General features: G+C 42.7%; 2 protein-coding genes and 1 long non-coding RNA gene across 5 annotated transcripts in view; 2 read left to right on the top strand and 1 right to left on the bottom strand.

The window, feature by feature from the left end:
- LOC132850403 (nectin-4-like) overlaps nucleotides 1-19,731 on the bottom strand; it is a 107,143-nt gene that overhangs the window by 18,937 nt on the left and 68,475 nt on the right. The gene's annotated exons all lie outside the window — the stretch shown is intronic.
- LOC132850409 (uncharacterized) overlaps nucleotides 1-19,731 on the top strand; it is a 65,180-nt gene that overhangs the window by 2,613 nt on the left and 42,836 nt on the right. The window lies entirely within an intron of this gene.
- LOC132850518 (uncharacterized) lies at nucleotides 899-16,102 on the top strand. Its single transcript, XM_060877159.1, has 2 exons — nucleotides 899-4,041; nucleotides 11,624-16,102. Exons 1-2 carry the CDS (start codon nucleotides 2,383-2,385, stop codon nucleotides 16,100-16,102), a joined length of 6,138 nt encoding a protein of 2,045 aa, XP_060733142.1. The 5' UTR covers nucleotides 899-2,382.

The raw sequence follows: 19,731 nt of genomic DNA, 5'->3' as shown, positions 1-19,731 counted from the left end.
TCTATCTATTATTAATACATTATATTTTACAGGTCTACACCACGACAAGCTCAGATAACTTTTCCATTGTCTTTGAATCCTGAGCATGAACCATTTCTGCTTTACAGAGTCACCAGCTCTTCCTTCTACAGAAGCCGAAGTCTGGATATTAAAACCTTTGCATGTTCTTAAGGAAGCAGATGTTTGTATGTTCTTCAGCTAACAACTGTTTTAATGACCGTGTTAAAAGAGGCATCTCTATATTTATGTTTGTGTTGCTTCTAAAATATAGGTCAGTTAAATGCTTATTTAAAATGAATGGAAAAATAAAAAATGATAAATGTTGTATTTTTGCCACTAGGGGTCAGCAGATCTTAAAATATATATATTCATCTGGAGACTTTTAAAAATCAAATGTAAAACTTCTATAGACGCTTTTAACAGGTGAAAATTACACAAGAACACAAAAATAATAAACTTCATAATAATGCAAATTCAATATCTGCCAGGGTTCCCAGTAAATACTGTACACAAAACAAAGCGGCACTTTGGCACCTGACTTTGAAACTTTCAGCAGCAGCAGTGCCAGTGCTCATTATTTTTTCATTAAAATCACACTATCTCTAAATCTAAAACAGATTTTAGAGATCTAAAACATCTCTAAAACAATGTGCTAGTTTATCATCTTCTAAGATGTTGCAACATTCTTTTTTCAACCTTTTTTCGTTATTGTATTGTAACCCTCTTACTAGTTTCTTTTACTAAAAATAGGTGCATATAAAAGCTCCAGTCATAGTTATTTAAAAGCTGATTTTAATATCTGCCCTATTCAGATATTTGTGGCTGAAAAGGTTTGTTTTGTAGTAAGGTTTAAGTAAACTATTCAGTGAACTGTGTTGTGTTTAAAGAGATTAACATTTTTTATGTGACCTGAAAATGTGTGTGTATCCCTTTAATTCGTAAATGGCGGCGAAAGAGTTGAGAAAAAAACCCCGTGTATGCACTAACGTTTGGTGAAGATGCACCTGGAAGACATCTAGTTTATCTTTTCTGTGATTGGATGTTTATTATTTTATACCCACCCATGCATATGAGAGTGTAATGTGATTGGTGGTTAATGAGTCAATCAAAAAAAAAGAGAGAGATTGAGACGGGGTGCGTTCGAGAGAGTTCGGAAGCAGAAACGCTCGGGCTAGAAAAAAAAGCAAAGACAAAATTTAAAATAACCGTTAAACGCGTGTTATATGGATTTGTTTCTTTGCGAAAGTGTTTGTTTATGTAGTAATGTTAACCCAGGATATGTGTTAATGGACTGTGATTTCGTCTTATCAACTGTTGGTGAGACCCCTTTTTTTTTCCCCCTTGGAGAAGAAATCGCCGTTTGTGTTGATCCGGAGTGCCTATACGTAACGTTACGGGACGGATATACTACATTCGGCGTATTACCGTGGTGTTGCGCTATTTAATACTTTGAGTTTGACACTTAGAGGGATCAGTTTGAGTTCACGTTGTGATCGGGTGAATGAAAAGCATTCGGTGGCGAAAACTTGCCTTCATCAAGACTGTTCGGTTTGCCTTTGGTCACGAGAAACGTACCACTATTCGCAGAGGATTGTGAGTGATTACCAGAGCAAAGGTATCTGTTATTGGGTTTGGCTCATTTGAGTGAAGAGGCCAATTGTACACATTTCCAAGGCCACAACGCACTCAAGCAACGACACAGGCCTGCATCGGGGGGTTGGGTGAGTGAGTGTTTGCTTGTGTGAGTGGGCCCACTAACATTTTATTTTGAAATTTGCAATTTGTGTAATTTATGTGTTGGTTTAAAGTTTGCAGTTGCACCGGTACTAAAATAGTGAACAGTAAGAGTGTTTAAGTATTTTCCTTTGAGTGCATATTCCTTGCTGGGTGTTCAAGTTTATTGCAAAGGGAAGTGTTTGGACTGTTAACATTGGATTGGACACTAATTTTGTTTGTTATAATACCTATTGGTTATTGTTAGTCATTCTTATATGTTGTAACACATGTCAACTTACTTACTTAAACATATACATATACAAATTCCATAATTCACCTTGCAATATTTTATATCGGTAACAAAAATAAATACAAAACTGTTTTTTTAAGAATGTTTCTTTATTGTGTATTTCAGAGTTTAGGTATCAGAGTATAGTAATTTCTTTAGTCGAGAGACCCCAAGTTATTGAACCCGTCGCCCCACCCTAAAGAGCTTAGACTTGACACAACTAAGTAGGGCAGGGGGCGCTACATAAAGTGGTGGCCCGTACGGGGATATCTCTTCTTTCCTCTGGTACCCTAACAGAAGACATAAAACTTTAATACCCAGTTGATGTGGAAAAGGAAATTAACCCCTTCCTGCACTTATTTGTAAACTCTTGAAGCATGTCTTTCAGAACTAACCCTCTTTTTCAAACTGAACTTACCAGCTGGTGTAGTGAGGTAGGGATTGACCCCAGGCATGCGCTGCTGCTGACTGGCGTACCAGCAACTACGGAAGTGGCACAAATTGAGGAAGCGGCTCAAAGTGTAAAAGCCTTTGGAAGAGTGCGTGTTCGAGATACCCGGCATGGACCCACCCCAACTACTCTGTTAGTGTTATGTGAGTGTAGAGAAGTCATTGACGCCACACGCTGTCCTAACAAACTGATGCGTGATGATGGTGAAGGGGCCTGGGAGATCGTTGTTTCCACTGAAGGTGACTCACCACCTGCCGCCCCTGTAGAATTCACCAATAAACTGTCAAAGTTTCTCATGGATGAGGGAAAGTCTATGACTGACTTACAAGCTCTGTTTCCTTCTCTTGGCCCCAATACCAGTTCCCCTGAGTCAATAATTCGTGCTGTGGGTGAGATCCTGGAGAAAGCAGTGAAACCACAAAGTGACAGCAATGCTTACCGTCGTTTGCGTACCTTCTCGGGCACTGTTCCCACCCCCGCAGGAGAGGAAACCATGGAACATTGGATTGAGCAGGCCAGAATAATGATAACAGAATGTGACTGCTCTGAGAGAGAAAAACGTCGGAGAATTGTAGAAAGTTTAAAGGGACCAGCACTCGAAATCATAAAAGCAGTTCGTCTTTCTAGTCCTGATGCCAGTGCCCTGCAGTACCTGGAAGCCCTGGAAAGCACATTTGGATCCTCAGAGTCTGGAGAAGACTTGTATTTTGCTTTTCGACTACTACGCCAGTCTCCTGGAGAATCCTTATCTGATTTCTTGAGACGGATGGAGAAATCTCTGACCAAAGTTGTTCAAAGAGGAGGTTTGTCTTCGGCCATGGTTGACAGAGCAAGAGTAGAACAGCTGATCCGAGGAGCCGTTGAATCAGACCTGATGCTCCTGCAGTTGCGACTAAGGGAGAGAAAAGAGCGACCACCTACTTTCCTGAACCTACTGAATGAAATCCGTGAGGCTGAAGAGAGTGAAGCCACTCGGCGTAAGATCACTGCCACGGCAAAGCCCATACACCTGCAGGGAGAAGAAAAAATTAGTCCATCAATTGTACGGGAGCTCAAAGTAGAAATTCAAGAACTCAGGGCTCAGCTGAAAGGGGGACGTCCAACTGCTTTACCTGCTTCTTCCATGATGGTAGAGCCCACGACAAAGATAAGATATACAAATACCACTGACAAGCACGAGACAAAGAATGATTCAGAAGTTCAAGCTTTGAAAAAACAAGTCCAGCAGTTACAACAACAGCTAGCTGTTATGAGTGTTGGCCACAGTCATCCAATGAGTTATACCCCGTCCTTGCCACAGCCTTCCTCAGCTCCCTTTAGACAAAAACCTGTCATGAACAAGGGTGATTACTTTTGCTATAGGTGCGGAGAGGACGGACACATTGCTTCAAAATGTCAAGCTCCTGAAAATTCCACTCAAGTGATCAATAAGCTAGTCCGCTCATTAAGGAAGGCTAAAGAAATGAGAAATGATCCAAACTACAATAATTGTTCTGGAGATCGTACCTGTTTTTCAAAAAATAGCCACATACACACCTATGAGCCAAATGGTCTACCAAAGGGTTTGGTGGGACCCACTTCGATGGTTAAAGTGAAGATTTGTGGACAGTCATGTGAAGCTCTTTTGGACAGTGGTTCTCAGGTCACTCTTGTGTTTGACTCATGGTACTCTAAAAACTTACCAGATGTGCCCATTCATCCTCTTACTGGGTTGTCCATTTGGGGACTTGGCTCGTCCAGTTATCCCTATAAAGGATACATTATTGTAGATGTTTCATTTCCTGTGTCTCTCACTGGTGTAGAAGAGTCCGTATCCATCCTTGCTTTAGTCTGCCCAGACCCCAAAGGTCCTCCACAGTTTCCAGTAATAATCGGCACAAATGCCAGTTTCTTCCAGAGACTAACAGCATTTACCAAGCCCACAAGTGTGACAAATACTGCCCAAACTCTACGAATTCACACTCCTCCAGTCTGCCATGCACCCCAGATCTTTAAACACTCTGATCCTGATCAGCCAGAAGGGAAAGTGAAATGGGTGGGCCCAGGAAACTTTACTGTCCCGTCCCGGAGTGAGCTTTATGCTACGTGCAAAGTGGAGTCCAAAAAGCCACTAAAAGACGATATCTTCATACTTGAATCTCCATCAGCTGATCCACTTCCTGCTGGACTGTTAATTCCCCCGGTGATATTGCCCTCCTCTGCTGTGGATGCGAATAATTTTAGAGTCTTGGTCCAAAATGAAACAAGCAAAGATCTGTCCATTCCTGCTGGCACTATAATTGCCCATGTATTCCCTACTGACACAGTTACTGTGGCGCCTGGATTTCAAAACTCAAAGCCTATTGATCCAGAGTTGTTTAACTTTGGTGGGTCGACAATACCTGCAACATGGGAAGAGAGATTACGGTTGAAGTTGGCTGAACGAAGTAACGTGTTCTCCCTTGAAGAATGGGATGTAGGTCTAGCAAAAGATGTTAATCACCAGATCAGACTAAGTGATTCCCGACCTTTCAGAGAACGATCTCGTCGTATCGCTCCAGCCGATATTGATGATGTACGACGCCATCTTAAAGATCTCCTAGCCGCTGGCATTATCAAAGAGTCTAGAAGCCCTTATGCCTCTCCCATTGTGATAGCTCGGAAAAAGAGTGGAGCTATAAGAATGTGCATTGACTATCGAACCTTGAACAACCGCACTATCCCTGACCAATACACCACACCACGGATCGATGATGCTTTAGACTGTTTGTCTGGTAGCAAGTGGTTCTCAGTCTTGGACTTACGTAGCGGCTACTATCAGATAGCCATGTCTGAAGAAGACAAAGAAAAGACTGCCTTCATCTGCCCTCTAGGGTTCTACCAGTTTGAACGCATGCCGCAAGGTATCACGGGGGCCCCCGCCACTTTTCAGAGGCTTATGGAGAGAGTGGTTGGTGATATGCACCTCCTGCAAGTGATTGTCTACCTTGATGACCTCATTGTATTTGGCCGCACCCTCGAGGAGCATGAGGAGCGACTGATGAAAGTTCTTGACCGACTAGAGGAATTTGGTCTAAAAGTATCTATAGACAAATGCCAGTTTTGCCAACCACAGGTGAAGTATGTGGGGCACATTGTTTCAGCAGCAGGTATAGCCCCGGACCCAGAGAAAGTGGAAGTGGTAGCTCACTGGAAGACACCTACTGACTTGAAATCCTTGCGATCATTTCTGGGGTTCTGCGGGTTCTATCGTCGCTTCATTAAGGGTTACTCTGCCATTGTAAGACCATTAACTGAGCTCACGAAAGGCTATCCACCCGCAAAAGGACGAGGCAAGCGGGAAGGAAAGAAATACTACAATGAGAGAGAAGTGTTTGGTGTGCGATGGGACAAAGACTGCGCAGCTGCTTTTAAGAAAATCATACATTGTCTAACACATGCACCAGTACTTGCCTTTGCTGATCCAACCCTGCCTTATGTCCTCCATGTTGATGCTAGTCTGAGTGGTCTGGGTGCCGTCTTAAATCAAGAACATCCTGAAGGTCTTCGGCCCGTGGCTTTTGCGAGCAGAAAGCTGAGTTCCTCAGAACAGCGTTACCCGATCCACCAACTAGAGTTCCTGGCATTGAAATGGGCGGTCGTAGATAAATATCACGATTATTTGTATGGTGCCCAGTTTGTTGTGCGGACGGACAATAATCCTCTTACCTACGTGCTGTCAAGTGCAAAGCTGAATGCAACTGGTCACCGCTGGCTAGCAGCTTTAGCTACTTATAATTTCCGTCTCCAGTATAAGCCCGGTAAACATAACATTGATGCTGATGTGCTGTCCCGTTACCCTGTCAGTGATGATGCTCCTACCTTATGGACTGAGATTCCACAATCTGGTGTAAAAGCTATATGTCAGTTGGCCAGTCTTCCTTGGGACGATGAATCCACCAGGCTTGTAGACCAGCTAGGTGTTTCACCAGATAGCATCCCACTTGCATACTCCTATCCTGCTCAGCTGGAAATGGGACAGATGGAGCAGATGACAAATTCAGACCTAAAGAAAGCACAAGAACAAGATCCTATCATAAGTGTAGTCAAACAAGACATTGAACGTGGCAGAGCACCTACCTATGTAAAAGGTTCAGACCCAAGCCTTACACTTCTACAGCGTCAGTGTCCAAAACTGGTCATTAAGAACAACCTACTGTACAGAGTCAGTAAACGCCATTGTGGGAAAGAAAAACTACAGCTTGTTCTGCCCAAAAAGTACCACCTGGTAGTCATACAGTCTTTACATGATGAATCAGGTCATCTTGGAGTGGAGCGGTCCACCGAGCTACTAAGAGATCGGTTTTATTGGCCACGCATGACCATGGACATAGAGCAATACATCAAGAACTGTGGTCGTTGCATTACTAGGAAGACCCTCCCTACAAAGTCTGCCCCTTTAAACCATATTACCAGCAATGGTCCGTTAGACCTAGTATGCATTGACTTCTTGTCCTTAGAACCTGACTCCAAGGGCATTTCCAACGTGCTCGTAATAACTGATCACTTCACCCGCTACGCTCAAGCCTTCCCAACCAAAGACCAGCGAGCAGTGACCGTGGCTAAAGTCCTTGTGGAGAAGTTCTTTGTTCACTATGGTTTACCCTCCCGTATTCACTCTGATCAGGGAAGGGACTTTGAAAGCCGACTAATACGAGAGCTACTAGGAATGTTAGGAATCCGCAAATCACGGACAACACCTTACCATCCACAAGGTGACCCACAACCCGAACGTTTTAATCGAACCCTCCTCTCCATGCTTGGAACCCTGGATCCAACCCAAAAGAGTAAGTGGAGTCAACATATAAGTTTGCTTGTACATGCTTACAACTGTACGAAGAACGAGGCAACCGGTTACTCCCCTTATTACCTGCTCTTCGGGCGAGAGGCTCGATTGCCCATCGACGTGTGTTTTGGCATACCTGCAGAAGGTGAGAGAGGCATTAAACACCAGCAATATGTTGAGAAAATTAAGTCTGAACTCCAAAAAGCCTATCAGTTAGCATCTGGAACTGCACTGAAAAGCCACCAACGAAACAAACGACTCTATGACAAAAAAGTGAAACACCAAATACTTACCGTAGGAGACAGAGTGCTCATCAAAAACCTTGCCTTCACTGGAAAGCACAAGCTCCAAAACAGATGGAATTCCTTACCCTATGTTGTCATTGAGAAGTTCAAAGACTTACCTGTATACCGATTACGGCCTGAAAGTGGAATGGGAGGTGAGAGGACTATTCACAGAGATCACCTGTTACCCATTGGAGACAATGTGAGACTGTTTAGGTCGGATGACGCAAACAAAATTATGCCACCACCGGTAACCAGAGCACAAACAGGTAAAAAACGCCAAAATAAACTGGTGAAGGAAAAGGTTTCTCTTACTGGATGTGAGAAAGTGGATACTTCAGACAGTGATGATGATGATCTCTGGTGCTACCGCCCAGATCCAGTCAGCATACTAAGTAGGCCGCCGACTTCTCAGCTTACAGTAGAGCAAGACACCGTCTGTCAGGACCATAATCAAGGCCAGGAGTGTGTAATAAGAGATTGGGTGGCAGAAGATGACCCGGAAATACTTCCTGATTATCTTATGGAAGTGGCAGAGGGTCATGAATTAGAAGGGGGAGACAGTGGTCCCGAGAATGTCTCAGAACAGGAGACAGAACCTTCAGTGTGCCGCAGATCTCGGAGGGAGGTAAAGCCTTTGATTAAACTGACCTATGATGAATTAGGCCGACCCTCTGATAAACCATTAACAGTTATTCATCAAGGGATGGTCGTACATATGGAAGATGCTGTTAAAGTAAGGAAGAAAGTCTGCAACACTGTATGGTGCCATCCCCTGGCCCAGTGTCCCCAGTGTGTCCTTGTGAACCCCTGCCCTGCTGTCAGAACAGTAGTTCAGATGTAGAATTTTTGCCTCATGAGGGCGTGAGGAGTTAGAAGGGGGAGAATGTAACCCTCTTACTAGTTTCTTTTACTAAAAATAGGTGCATATAAAAGCTCCAGTCATAGTTATTTAAAAGCTGATTTTAATATCTGCCCTATTCAGATATTTGTGGCTGAAAAGGTTTGTTTTGTAGTAAGGTTTAAGTAAACTATTCAGTGAACTGTGTTGTGTTTAAAGAGATTAACATTTTTTATGTGACCTGAAAATGTGTGTGTATCCCTTTAATTCGTAAATGGCGGCGAAAGAGTTGAGAAAAAAACCCCGTGTATGCACTAACGTTTGGTGAAGATGCACCTGGAAGACATCTAGTTTATCTTTTCTGTGATTGGATGTTTATTATTTTATACCCACCCATGCATATGAGAGTGTAATGTGATTGGTGGTTAATGAGTCAATCAAAAAAAAGAGAGAGATTGAGACGGGGTGCGTTCGAGAGAGTTCGGAAGCAGAAACGCTCGGGCTAGAAAAAAAAGCAAAGACAAAATTTAAAATAACCGTTAAACGCGTGTTATATGGATTTGTTTCTTTGCGAAAGTGTTTGTTTATGTAGTAATGTTAACCCAGGATATGTGTTAATGGACTGTGATTTCGTCTTATCAACTGTTGGTGAGACCCCTTTTTTTTTCCCCCTTGGAGAAGAAATCGCCGTTTGTGTTGATCCGGAGTGCCTATACGTAACGTTACGGGACGGATATACTACATTCGGCGTATTACCGTGGTGTTGCGCTATTTAATACTTTGAGTTTGACACTTAGAGGGATCAGTTTGAGTTCACGTTGTGATCGGGTGAATGAAAAGCATTCGGTGGCGAAAACTTGCCTTCATCAAGACTGTTCGGTTTGCCTTTGGTCACGAGAAACGTACCACTATTCGCAGAGGATTGTGAGTGATTACCAGAGCAAAGGTATCTGTTATTGGGTTTGGCTCATTTGAGTGAAGAGGCCAATTGTACACATTTCCAAGGCCACAACGCACTCAAGCAACGACACAGGCCTGCATCGGGGGGTTGGGTGAGTGAGTGTTTGCTTGTGTGAGTGGGCCCACTAACATTTTATTTTGAAATTTGCAATTTGTGTAATTTATGTGTTGGTTTAAAGTTTGCAGTTGCACCGGTACTAAAATAGTGAACAGTAAGAGTGTTTAAGTATTTTCCTTTGAGTGCATATTCCTTGCTGGGTGTTCAAGTTTATTGCAAAGGGAAGTGTTTGGACTGTTAACATTGGATTGGACACTAATTTTGTTTGTTATAATACCTATTGGTTATTGTTAGTCATTCTTATATGTTGTAACACATGTCAACTTACTTACTTAAACATATACATATACAAATTCCATAATTCACCTTGCAATATTTTATATCGGTAACAAAAATAAATACAAAACTGTTTTTTTAAGAATGTTTCTTTATTGTGTATTTCAGAGTTTAGGTATCAGAGTATAGTAATTTCTTTAGTCGAGAGACCCCAAGTTATTGAACCCGTCGCCCCACCCTAAAGAGCTTAGACTTGACACAACTAAGTAGGGCAGGGGGCGCTACATAAAGTGGTGGCCCGTACGGGGATATCTCTTCTTTCCTCTGGTACCCTAACAGAAGACATAAAACTTTAATACCCAGTTGATGTGGAAAAGGAAATTAACCCCTTCCTGCACTTATTGTAAACTCTTGAAGCATGTCTTTCAGAACTAACCCTCTTTTTCAAACTGAACTTACCAGCTGGTGTAGTGAGGTAGGGATTGACCCCAGGCATGCGCTGCTGCTGACTGGCGTACCAGCAACTACGGAAGTGGCACAAATTGAGGAAGCGGCTCAAAGTGTAAAAGCCTTTGGAAGAGTGCGTGTTCGAGATACCGGCATGGACCCACCCCCAACTACTCTGTTAGTGTTATGTGAGTGTAGAGAAGTCATTGACGCCACACGCTGTCCTAACAAACTGATGCGTGATGATGGTGAAGGGGCCTGGGAGATCGTTGTTTCCACTGAAGGTGACTCACCACCTGCCGCCCCTGTAGAATTCACCAATAAACTGTCAAAGTTTCTCATGGATGAGGGAAAGTCTATGACTGACTTACAAGCTCTGTTTCCTTCTCTTGGCCCCAATACCAGTTCCCCTGAGTCAATAATTCGTGCTGTGGGTGAGATCCTGGAGAAAGCAGTGAAACCACAAAGTGACAGCAATGCTTACCGTCGTTTGCGTACCTTCTCGGGCACTGTTCCCAACCCCGCAGAGAGGAAACCATGGAACATTGGATTGAGCAGGCCAGAATAATGATAACAGAATGTGACTGCTCTGAGAGAGAAAAACGTCGGAGAATTGTAGAAAGTTTAAAGGGACCAGCACTCGAAATCATAAAAGCAGTTCGTCTTTCTAGTCCTGATGCCAGTGCCCTGCAGTACCTGGAAGCCCTGGAAAGCACATTTGGATCCTCAGAGTCTGGAGAAGACTTGTATTTTGCTTTTCGACTACTACGCCAGTCTCCTGGAGAATCCTTATCTGATTTCTTGAGACGGATGGAGAAATCTCTGACCAAAGTTGTTCAAAGAGGAGGTTTGTCTTCGGCCATGGTTGACAGAGCAAGAGTAGAACAGCTGATCCGAGGAGCCGTTGAATCAGACCTGATGCTCCTGCAGTTGCGACTAAGGGAGAGAAAAGAGCGACCACCTACTTTCCTGAACCTACTGAATGAAATCCGTGAGGCTGAAGAGAGTGAAGCCACTCGGCGTAAGATCACTGCCACGGCAAAGCCCATACACCTGCAGGGAGAAGAAAAAATTAGTCCATCAATTGTACGGGAGCTCAAAGTAGAAATTCAAGAACTCAGGGCTCAGCTGAAAGGGGGACGTCCAACTGCTTTACCTGCTTCTTCCATGATGGTAGAGCCCACGACAAAGATAAGATATACAAATACCACTGACAAGCACGAGACAAAGAATGATTCAGAAGTTCAAGCTTTGAAAAAACAAGTCCAGCAGTTACAACAACAGCTAGCTGTTATGAGTGTTGGCCACAGTCATCCAATGAGTTATACCCCGTCCTTGCCACAGCCTTCCTCAGCTCCCTTTAGACAAAAACCTGTCATGAACAAGGGTGATTACTTTTGCTATAGGTGCGGAGAGGACGGACACATTGCTTCAAAATGTCAAGCTCCTGAAAATTCCACTCAAGTGATCAATAAGCTAGTCCGCTCATTAAGGAAGGCTAAAGAAATGAGAAATGATCCAAACTACAATAATTGTTCTGGAGATCGTACCTGTTTTTCAAAAAATAGCCACATACACACCTATGAGCCAAATGGTCTACCAAAGGGTTTGGTGGGACCCACTTCGATGGTTAAAGTGAAGATTTGTGGACAGTCATGTGAAGCTCTTTTGGACAGTGGTTCTCAGGTCACTCTTGTGTTTGACTCATGGTACTCTAAAAACTTACCAGATGTGCCCATTCATCCTCTTACTGGGTTGTCCATTTGGGGACTTGGCTCGTCCAGTTATCCCTATAAAGGATACATTATTGTAGATGTTTCATTTCCTGTGTCTCTCACTGGTGTAGAAGAGTCCGTATCCATCCTTGCTTTAGTCTGCCCAGACCCCAAAGGTCCTCCACAGTTTCCAGTAATAATCGGCACAAATGCCAGTTTCTTCCAGAGACTAACAGCATTTACCAAGCCCACAAGTGTGACAAATACTGCCCAAACTCTACGAATTCACACTCCTCCAGTCTGCCATGCACCCCAGATCTTTAAACACTCTGATCCTGATCAGCCAGAAGGGAAAGTGAAATGGGTGGGCCCAGGAAACTTTACTGTCCCGTCCCGGAGTGAGCTTTATGCTACGTGCAAAGTGGAGTCCAAAAAGCCACTAAAAGACGATATCTTCATACTTGAATCTCCATCAGCTGATCCACTTCCTGCTGGACTGTTAATTCCCCCGGTGATATTGCCCTCCTCTGCTGTGGATGCGAATAATTTTAGAGTCTTGGTCCAAAATGAAACAAGCAAAGATCTGTCCATTCCTGCTGGCACTATAATTGCCCATGTATTCCCTACTGACACAGTTACTGTGGCGCCTGGATTTCAAAACTCAAAGCCTATTGATCCAGAGTTGTTTAACTTTGGTGGGTCGACAATACCTGCAACATGGGAAGAGAGATTACGGTTGAAGTTGGCTGAACGAAGTAACGTGTTCTCCCTTGAAGAATGGGATGTAGGTCTAGCAAAAGATGTTAATCACCAGATCAGACTAAGTGATTCCCGACCTTTCAGAGAACGATCTCGTCGTATCGCTCCAGCCGATATTGATGATGTACGACGCCATCTTAAAGATCTCCTAGCCGCTGGCATTATCAAAGAGTCTAGAAGCCCTTATGCCTCTCCCATTGTGATAGCTCGGAAAAAGAGTGGAGCTATAAGAATGTGCATTGACTATCGAACCTTGAACAACCGCACTATCCCTGACCAATACACCACACCACGGATCGATGATGCTTTAGACTGTTTGTCTGGTAGCAAGTGGTTCTCAGTCTTGGACTTACGTAGCGGCTACTATCAGATAGCCATGTCTGAAGAAGACAAAGAAAAGACTGCCTTCATCTGCCCTCTAGGGTTCTACCAGTTTGAACGCATGCCGCAAGGTATCACGGGGGCCCCCGCCACTTTTCAGAGGCTTATGGAGAGAGTGGTTGGTGATATGCACCTCCTGCAAGTGATTGTCTACCTTGATGACCTCATTGTATTTGGCCGCACCCTCGAGGAGCATGAGGAGCGACTGATGAAAGTTCTTGACCGACTAGAGGAATTTGGTCTAAAAGTATCTATAGACAAATGCCAGTTTTGCCAACCACAGGTGAAGTATGTGGGGCACATTGTTTCAGCAGCAGGTATAGCCCCGGACCCAGAGAAAGTGGAAGTGGTAGCTCACTGGAAGACACCTACTGACTTGAAATCCTTGCGATCATTTCTGGGGTTCTGCGGGTTCTATCGTCGCTTCATTAAGGGTTACTCTGCCATTGTAAGACCATTAACTGAGCTCACGAAAGGCTATCCACCCGCAAAAGGACGAGGCAAGCGGGAAGGAAAGAAATACTACAATGAGAGAGAAGTGTTTGGTGTGCGATGGGACAAAGACTGCGCAGCTGCTTTTAAGAAAATCATACATTGTCTAACACATGCACCAGTACTTGCCTTTGCTGATCCAACCCTGCCTTATGTCCTCCATGTTGATGCTAGTCTGAGTGGTCTGGGTGCCGTCTTAAATCAAGAACATCCTGAAGGTCTTCGGCCCGTGGCTTTTGCGAGCAGAAAGCTGAGTTCCTCAGAACAGCGTTACCCGATCCACCAACTAGAGTTCCTGGCATTGAAATGGGCGGTCGTAGATAAATATCACGATTATTTGTATGGTGCCCAGTTTGTTGTGCGGACGGACAATAATCCTCTTACCTACGTGCTGTCAAGTGCAAAGCTGAATGCAACTGGTCACCGCTGGCTAGCAGCTTTAGCTACTTATAATTTCCGTCTCCAGTATAAGCCCGGTAAACATAACATTGATGCTGATGTGCTGTCCCGTTACCCTGTCAGTGATGATGCTCCTACCTTATGGACTGAGATTCCACAATCTGGTGTAAAAGCTATATGTCAGTTGGCCAGTCTTCCTTGGGACGATGAATCCACCAGGCTTGTAGACCAGCTAGGTGTTTCACCAGATAGCATCCCACTTGCATACTCCTATCCTGCTCAGCTGGAAATGGGACAGATGGAGCAGATGACAAATTCAGACCTAAAGAAAGCACAAGAACAAGATCCTATCATAAGTGTAGTCAAACAAGACATTGAACGTGGCAGAGCACCTACCTATGTAAAAGGTTCAGACCCAAGCCTTACACTTCTACAGCGTCAGTGTCCAAAACTGGTCATTAAGAACAACCTACTGTACAGAGTCAGTAAACGCCATTGTGGGAAAGAAAAACTACAGCTTGTTCTGCCCAAAAAGTACCACCTGGTAGTCATACAGTCTTTACATGATGAATCAGGTCATCTTGGAGTGGAGCGGTCCACCGAGCTACTAAGAGATCGGTTTTATTGGCCACGCATGACCATGGACATAGAGCAATACATCAAGAACTGTGGTCGTTGCATTACTAGGAAGACCCTCCCTACAAAGTCTGCCCCTTTAAACCATATTACCAGCAATGGTCCGTTAGACCTAGTATGCATTGACTTCTTGTCCTTAGAACCTGACTCCAAGGGCATTTCCAACGTGCTCGTAATAACTGATCACTTCACCCGCTACGCTCAAGCCTTCCCAACCAAAGACCAGCGAGCAGTGACCGTGGCTAAAGTCCTTGTGGAGAAGTTCTTTGTTCACTATGGTTTACCCTCCCGTATTCACTCTGATCAGGGAAGGGACTTTGAAAGCCGACTAATACGAGAGCTACTAGGAATGTTAGGAATCCGCAAATCACGGACAACACCTTACCATCCACAAGGTGACCCACAACCCGAACGTTTTAATCGAACCCTCCTCTCCATGCTTGGAACCCTGGATCCAACCCAAAAGAGTAAGTGGAGTCAACATATAAGTTTGCTTGTACATGCTTACAACTGTACGAAGAACGAGGCAACCGGTTACTCCCCTTATTACCTGCTCTTCGGGCGAGAGGCTCGATTGCCCATCGACGTGTGTTTTGGCATACCTGCAGAAGGTGAGAGAGGCATTAAACACCAGCAATATGTTGAGAAAATTAAGTCTGAACTCCAAAAAGCCTATCAGTTAGCATCTGGAACTGCACTGAAAAGCCACCAACGAAACAAACGACTCTATGACAAAAAAGTGAAACACCAAATACTTACCGTAGGAGACAGAGTGCTCATCAAAAACCTTGCCTTCACTGGAAAGCACAAGCTCCAAAACAGATGGAATTCCTTACCCTATGTTGTCATTGAGAAGTTCAAAGACTTACCTGTATACCGATTACGGCCTGAAAGTGGAATGGGAGGTGAGAGGACTATTCACAGAGATCACCTGTTACCCATTGGAGACAATGTGAGACTGTTTAGGTCGGATGACGCAAACAAAATTATGCCACCACCGGTAACCAGAGCACAAACAGGTAAAAAACGCCAAAATAAACTGGTGAAGGAAAAGGTTTCTCTTACTGGATGTGAGAAAGTGGATACTTCAGACAGTGATGATGATGATCTCTGGTGCTACCGCCCAGATCCAGTCAGCATACTAAGTAGGCCGCCGACTTCTCAGCTTACAGTAGAGCAAGACACCGTCTGTCAGGACCATAATCAAGGCCAGGAGTGTGTAATAAGAGATTGGGTGGCAGAAGATGACCCGGAAATACTTCCTGATTATCTTATGGAAGTGGCAGAGGGTCATGAATTAGAAGGGGGAGACAGTGGTCCCGAGAATGTCTCAGAACAGGAGACAGAACCTTCAGTGTGCCGCAGATCTCGGAGGGAGGTAAAGCCTTTGATTAAACTGACCTATGATGAATTAGGCCGACCCTCTGATAAACCATTAACAGTTATTCATCAAGGGATGGTCGTACATATGGAAGATGCTGTTAAAGTAAGGAAGAAAGTCTGCAACACTGTATGGTGCCATCCCCTGGCCCAGTGTCCCCAGTGTGTCCTTGTGAACCCCTGCCCTGCTGTCAGAACAGTAGTTCAGATGTAGAATTTTTGCCTCATGAGGGCGTGAGGAGTTAGAAGGGGGAGAATGTAACCCTCTTACTAGTTTCTTTTACTAAAAATAGGTGCATATAAAAGCTCCAGTCATAGTTATTTAAAAGCTGATTTTAATATCTGCCCTATTCAGATATTTGTGGCTGAAAAGGTTTGTTTTGTAGTAAGGTTTAAGTAAACTATTCAGTGAACTGTGTTGTGTTTAAAGAGATTAACATTTTTTATGTGACCTGAAAATGTGTGTGTATCCCTTTAATTCGTAAATGGCGGCGAAAGAGTTGAGAAAAAAACCCCGTGTATGCACTAACGTTTGGTGAAGATGCACCTGGAAGACATCTAGTTTATCTTTTCTGTGATTGGATGTTTATTATTTTATACCCACCCATGCATATGAGAGTGTAATGTGATTGGTGGTTAATGAGTCAATCAAAAAAAAAGAGAGAGATTGAGACGGGGTGCGTTCGAGAGAGTTCGGAAGCAGAAACGCTCGGGCTAGAAAAAAAAGCAAAGACAAAATTTAAAATAACCGTTAAACGCGTGTTATATGGATTTGTTTCTTTGCGAAAGTGTTTGTTTATGTAGTAATGTTAACCCAGGATATGTGTTAATGGACTGTGATTTCGTCTTATCAACTGTTGGTGAGACCCCTTTTTTTTTCCCCCTTGGAGAAGAAATCGCCGTTTGTGTTGATCCGGAGTGCCTATACGTAACGTTACGGGACGGATATACTACATTCGGCGTATTACCGTGGTGTTGCGCTATTTAATACTTTGAGTTTGACACTTAGAGGGATCAGTTTGAGTTCACGTTGTGATCGGGTGAATGAAAAGCATTCGGTGGCGAAAACTTGCCTTCATCAAGACTGTTCGGTTTGCCTTTGGTCACGAGAAACGTACCACTATTCGCAGAGGATTGTGAGTGATTACCAGAGCAAAGGTATCTGTTATTGGGTTTGGCTCATTTGAGTGAAGAGGCCAATTGTACACATTTCCAAGGCCACAACGCACTCAAGCAACGACACAGGCCTGCATCGGGGGGTTGGGTGAGTGAGTGTTTGCTTGTGTGAGTGGGCCCACTAACATTTTATTTTGAAATTTGCAATTTGTGTAATTTATGTGTTGGTTTAAAGTTTGCAGTTGCACCGGTACTAAAATAGTGAACAGTAAGAGTGTTTAAGTATTTTCCTTTGAGTGCATATTCCTTGCTGGGTGTTCAAGTTTATTGCAAAGGGAAGTGTTTGGACTGTTAACATTGGATTGGACACTAATTTTGTTTGTTATAATACCTATTGGTTATTGTTAGTCATTCTTATATGTTGTAACACATGTCAACTTACTTACTTAAACATATACATATACAAATTCCATAATTCACCTTGCAATATTTTATATCGGTAACAAAAATAAATACAAAACTGTTTTTTTAAGAATGTTTCTTTATTGTGTATTTCAGAGTTTAGGTATCAGAGTATAGTAATTTCTTTAGTCGAGAGACCCCAAGTTATTGAACCCGTCGCCCCACCCTAAAGAGCTTAGACTTGACACAACTAAGTAGGGCAGGGGGCGCTACAGTATATATATAAGAAACGGAGGCTCATCGTCTGGTCATTGACTCTTTATTTTATTCTTCATGGCGGCGCACCAACGTGTTGCTCCACCCGGAAATCTCAGAACACACTGCCCTCCTGTGCGCATGCCCACACGCCATCTACGGCAGACCCATAGATATATACACTAGATGTCGCCTTGTATAAGGCAGTACATTGGAGCGAATGCGTCAACTGAGCCGCCATCTTGGTACGGGGGACCCCTCCTCTTAATGCATTAGCGTCAATGTAGGCAAAGAAATAAAATCACCATAAATCGTCATGAATGAGAGTTCTAATTTTTTTTTGATCGTTCCAATCGATCGGTCAGACATGTATTTATCATTAAGTCCAGAGAAAATTTAAGGTTTTGATATTAAGATAATCTACTTTTTCACAATATAATGCATAGTGCTAGTAGGTGTAAGTTTATTACTTACATTCTTCCACTTGAGTAAACTTCAAATGAACAATCACTACTTACCTTATAGCCTACTGCATGTAACACTGCTACAATGGTGTGACTATACATGTTAATTTAAACGTTTAAATTGTATTGGTTTATTAAATATGATACACAAAGCAATTTGCAGGTGGAAGCAAATCACAAATTTGAGAGTAACATAATGTGAAGTTTATAGTTGAGGTGCCAAAGACTGTTGAATCTTTTATTTATTCTTTTCCCGCAATACTTTTGCCACATTAAATAAGTATGTACTAAAGTCACATAAACAACAAAAAAAAACCAAAACACAAAGTTTGACTTTGAGGCTGAACTGCCAACCTAACTGGTGACATCTTTCCAGGACTGTCAGCTGAATTAACCATTAAAAAAAAGTGTTTAGTGCTGCAACTGCAACTCGTCTCTGTTTATCACTTGGGAATTTACAAACAGATTCAGATTATTTTATTTAATACCATGTCAGCAATCAAAAGCTATTTTCATGGCAAAATTCAATTAAAAAACACAAATATCATATAAATGCAACAAAAACAAAACAATTATATACAGCAAGTCATATTATACATTTTTTTATTTTAATTAACATGCGACAAAAAAATCCAAAACCTTTTTAGGCATAATGTCATTAAATATGTCTTTAAGTGAAGTAACTGTATAAAAGAGCATTCTGCTTGCGTTAAGTCCAGGACAATCTAATAAAATATGTTTGACAGATAAGGGAATCTTACAGAACATACATAAAGTTGGGTCTTTTCACCTTTAAGCAAAAAAGCATGGGTCAATTTTTAATGTCCTTATTAAGAGCTTCGGAATCTACAAACATTGTTTTACTAACTGTCAAAAACTAATGGGTAACTAGCATGGATTAAAACAAACCAACGGAACAAGAAATATAATTTTCTAACATTCAACATCATAAAACACATCCTCACTTGTGAAATGTAATCCCTTGCTGTCTGGTTTTTAGATTTCTTTCATTTGAACAACCAAACGCAGCACAGAAGTCCGACATCGTCCAGGCATTTGAGGTAAAGGAGCATCGTACAAAGATGGCGGCGGTTTTGACGCATTTTTAGGACCCTAATGCGACATCTAGTGTAAAGATATCTATGCGGCAGACCGACCACTGCGCATCGTGTTCTTGTCTTTTTTTTTGTATTGCGCATTTGGGTTATAATCCAGTTGGGTTATATTTTGTAGCTAATATAAATATATCCCAGATATCTGTTTACTCTACAAATAGTATAAAAGTTGAAGTGAATGAATTTAAACTCTAGGTATATTTTAAACTTCCCACACAGTCATGCAAAAGTTTGAACATATCCTGTATTACCATTTTCTTGGTTAAATGTAAAGAAATTGGTTCTTAAGTTAACATACTATTGAATAACACACACACATCCACTTTTATGAGGAATAACTGTACACCTGCTTATTCAGGCAGTTCACTGATCATGTGGCAGCAGCACAATACATAAAACAAGCAGATACAGGTCAGGGGCCTTTGTTTTGTATAAAGAGATAAAGAAACTGTTATATGGGAAATTATCCATTGTAATGTTTGATAGGAACG

Source organism: Tachysurus vachellii, chromosome 8 (genome assembly GCF_030014155.1).
Source record: "Tachysurus vachellii isolate PV-2020 chromosome 8, HZAU_Pvac_v1, whole genome shotgun sequence".
NCBI lineage: Eukaryota > Metazoa > Chordata > Actinopteri > Siluriformes > Bagridae > Tachysurus > Tachysurus vachellii.
The sequence above is the reverse complement of the archived record's forward strand: the minus strand, read 5'-3'. Positions and strand labels throughout refer to the sequence as shown.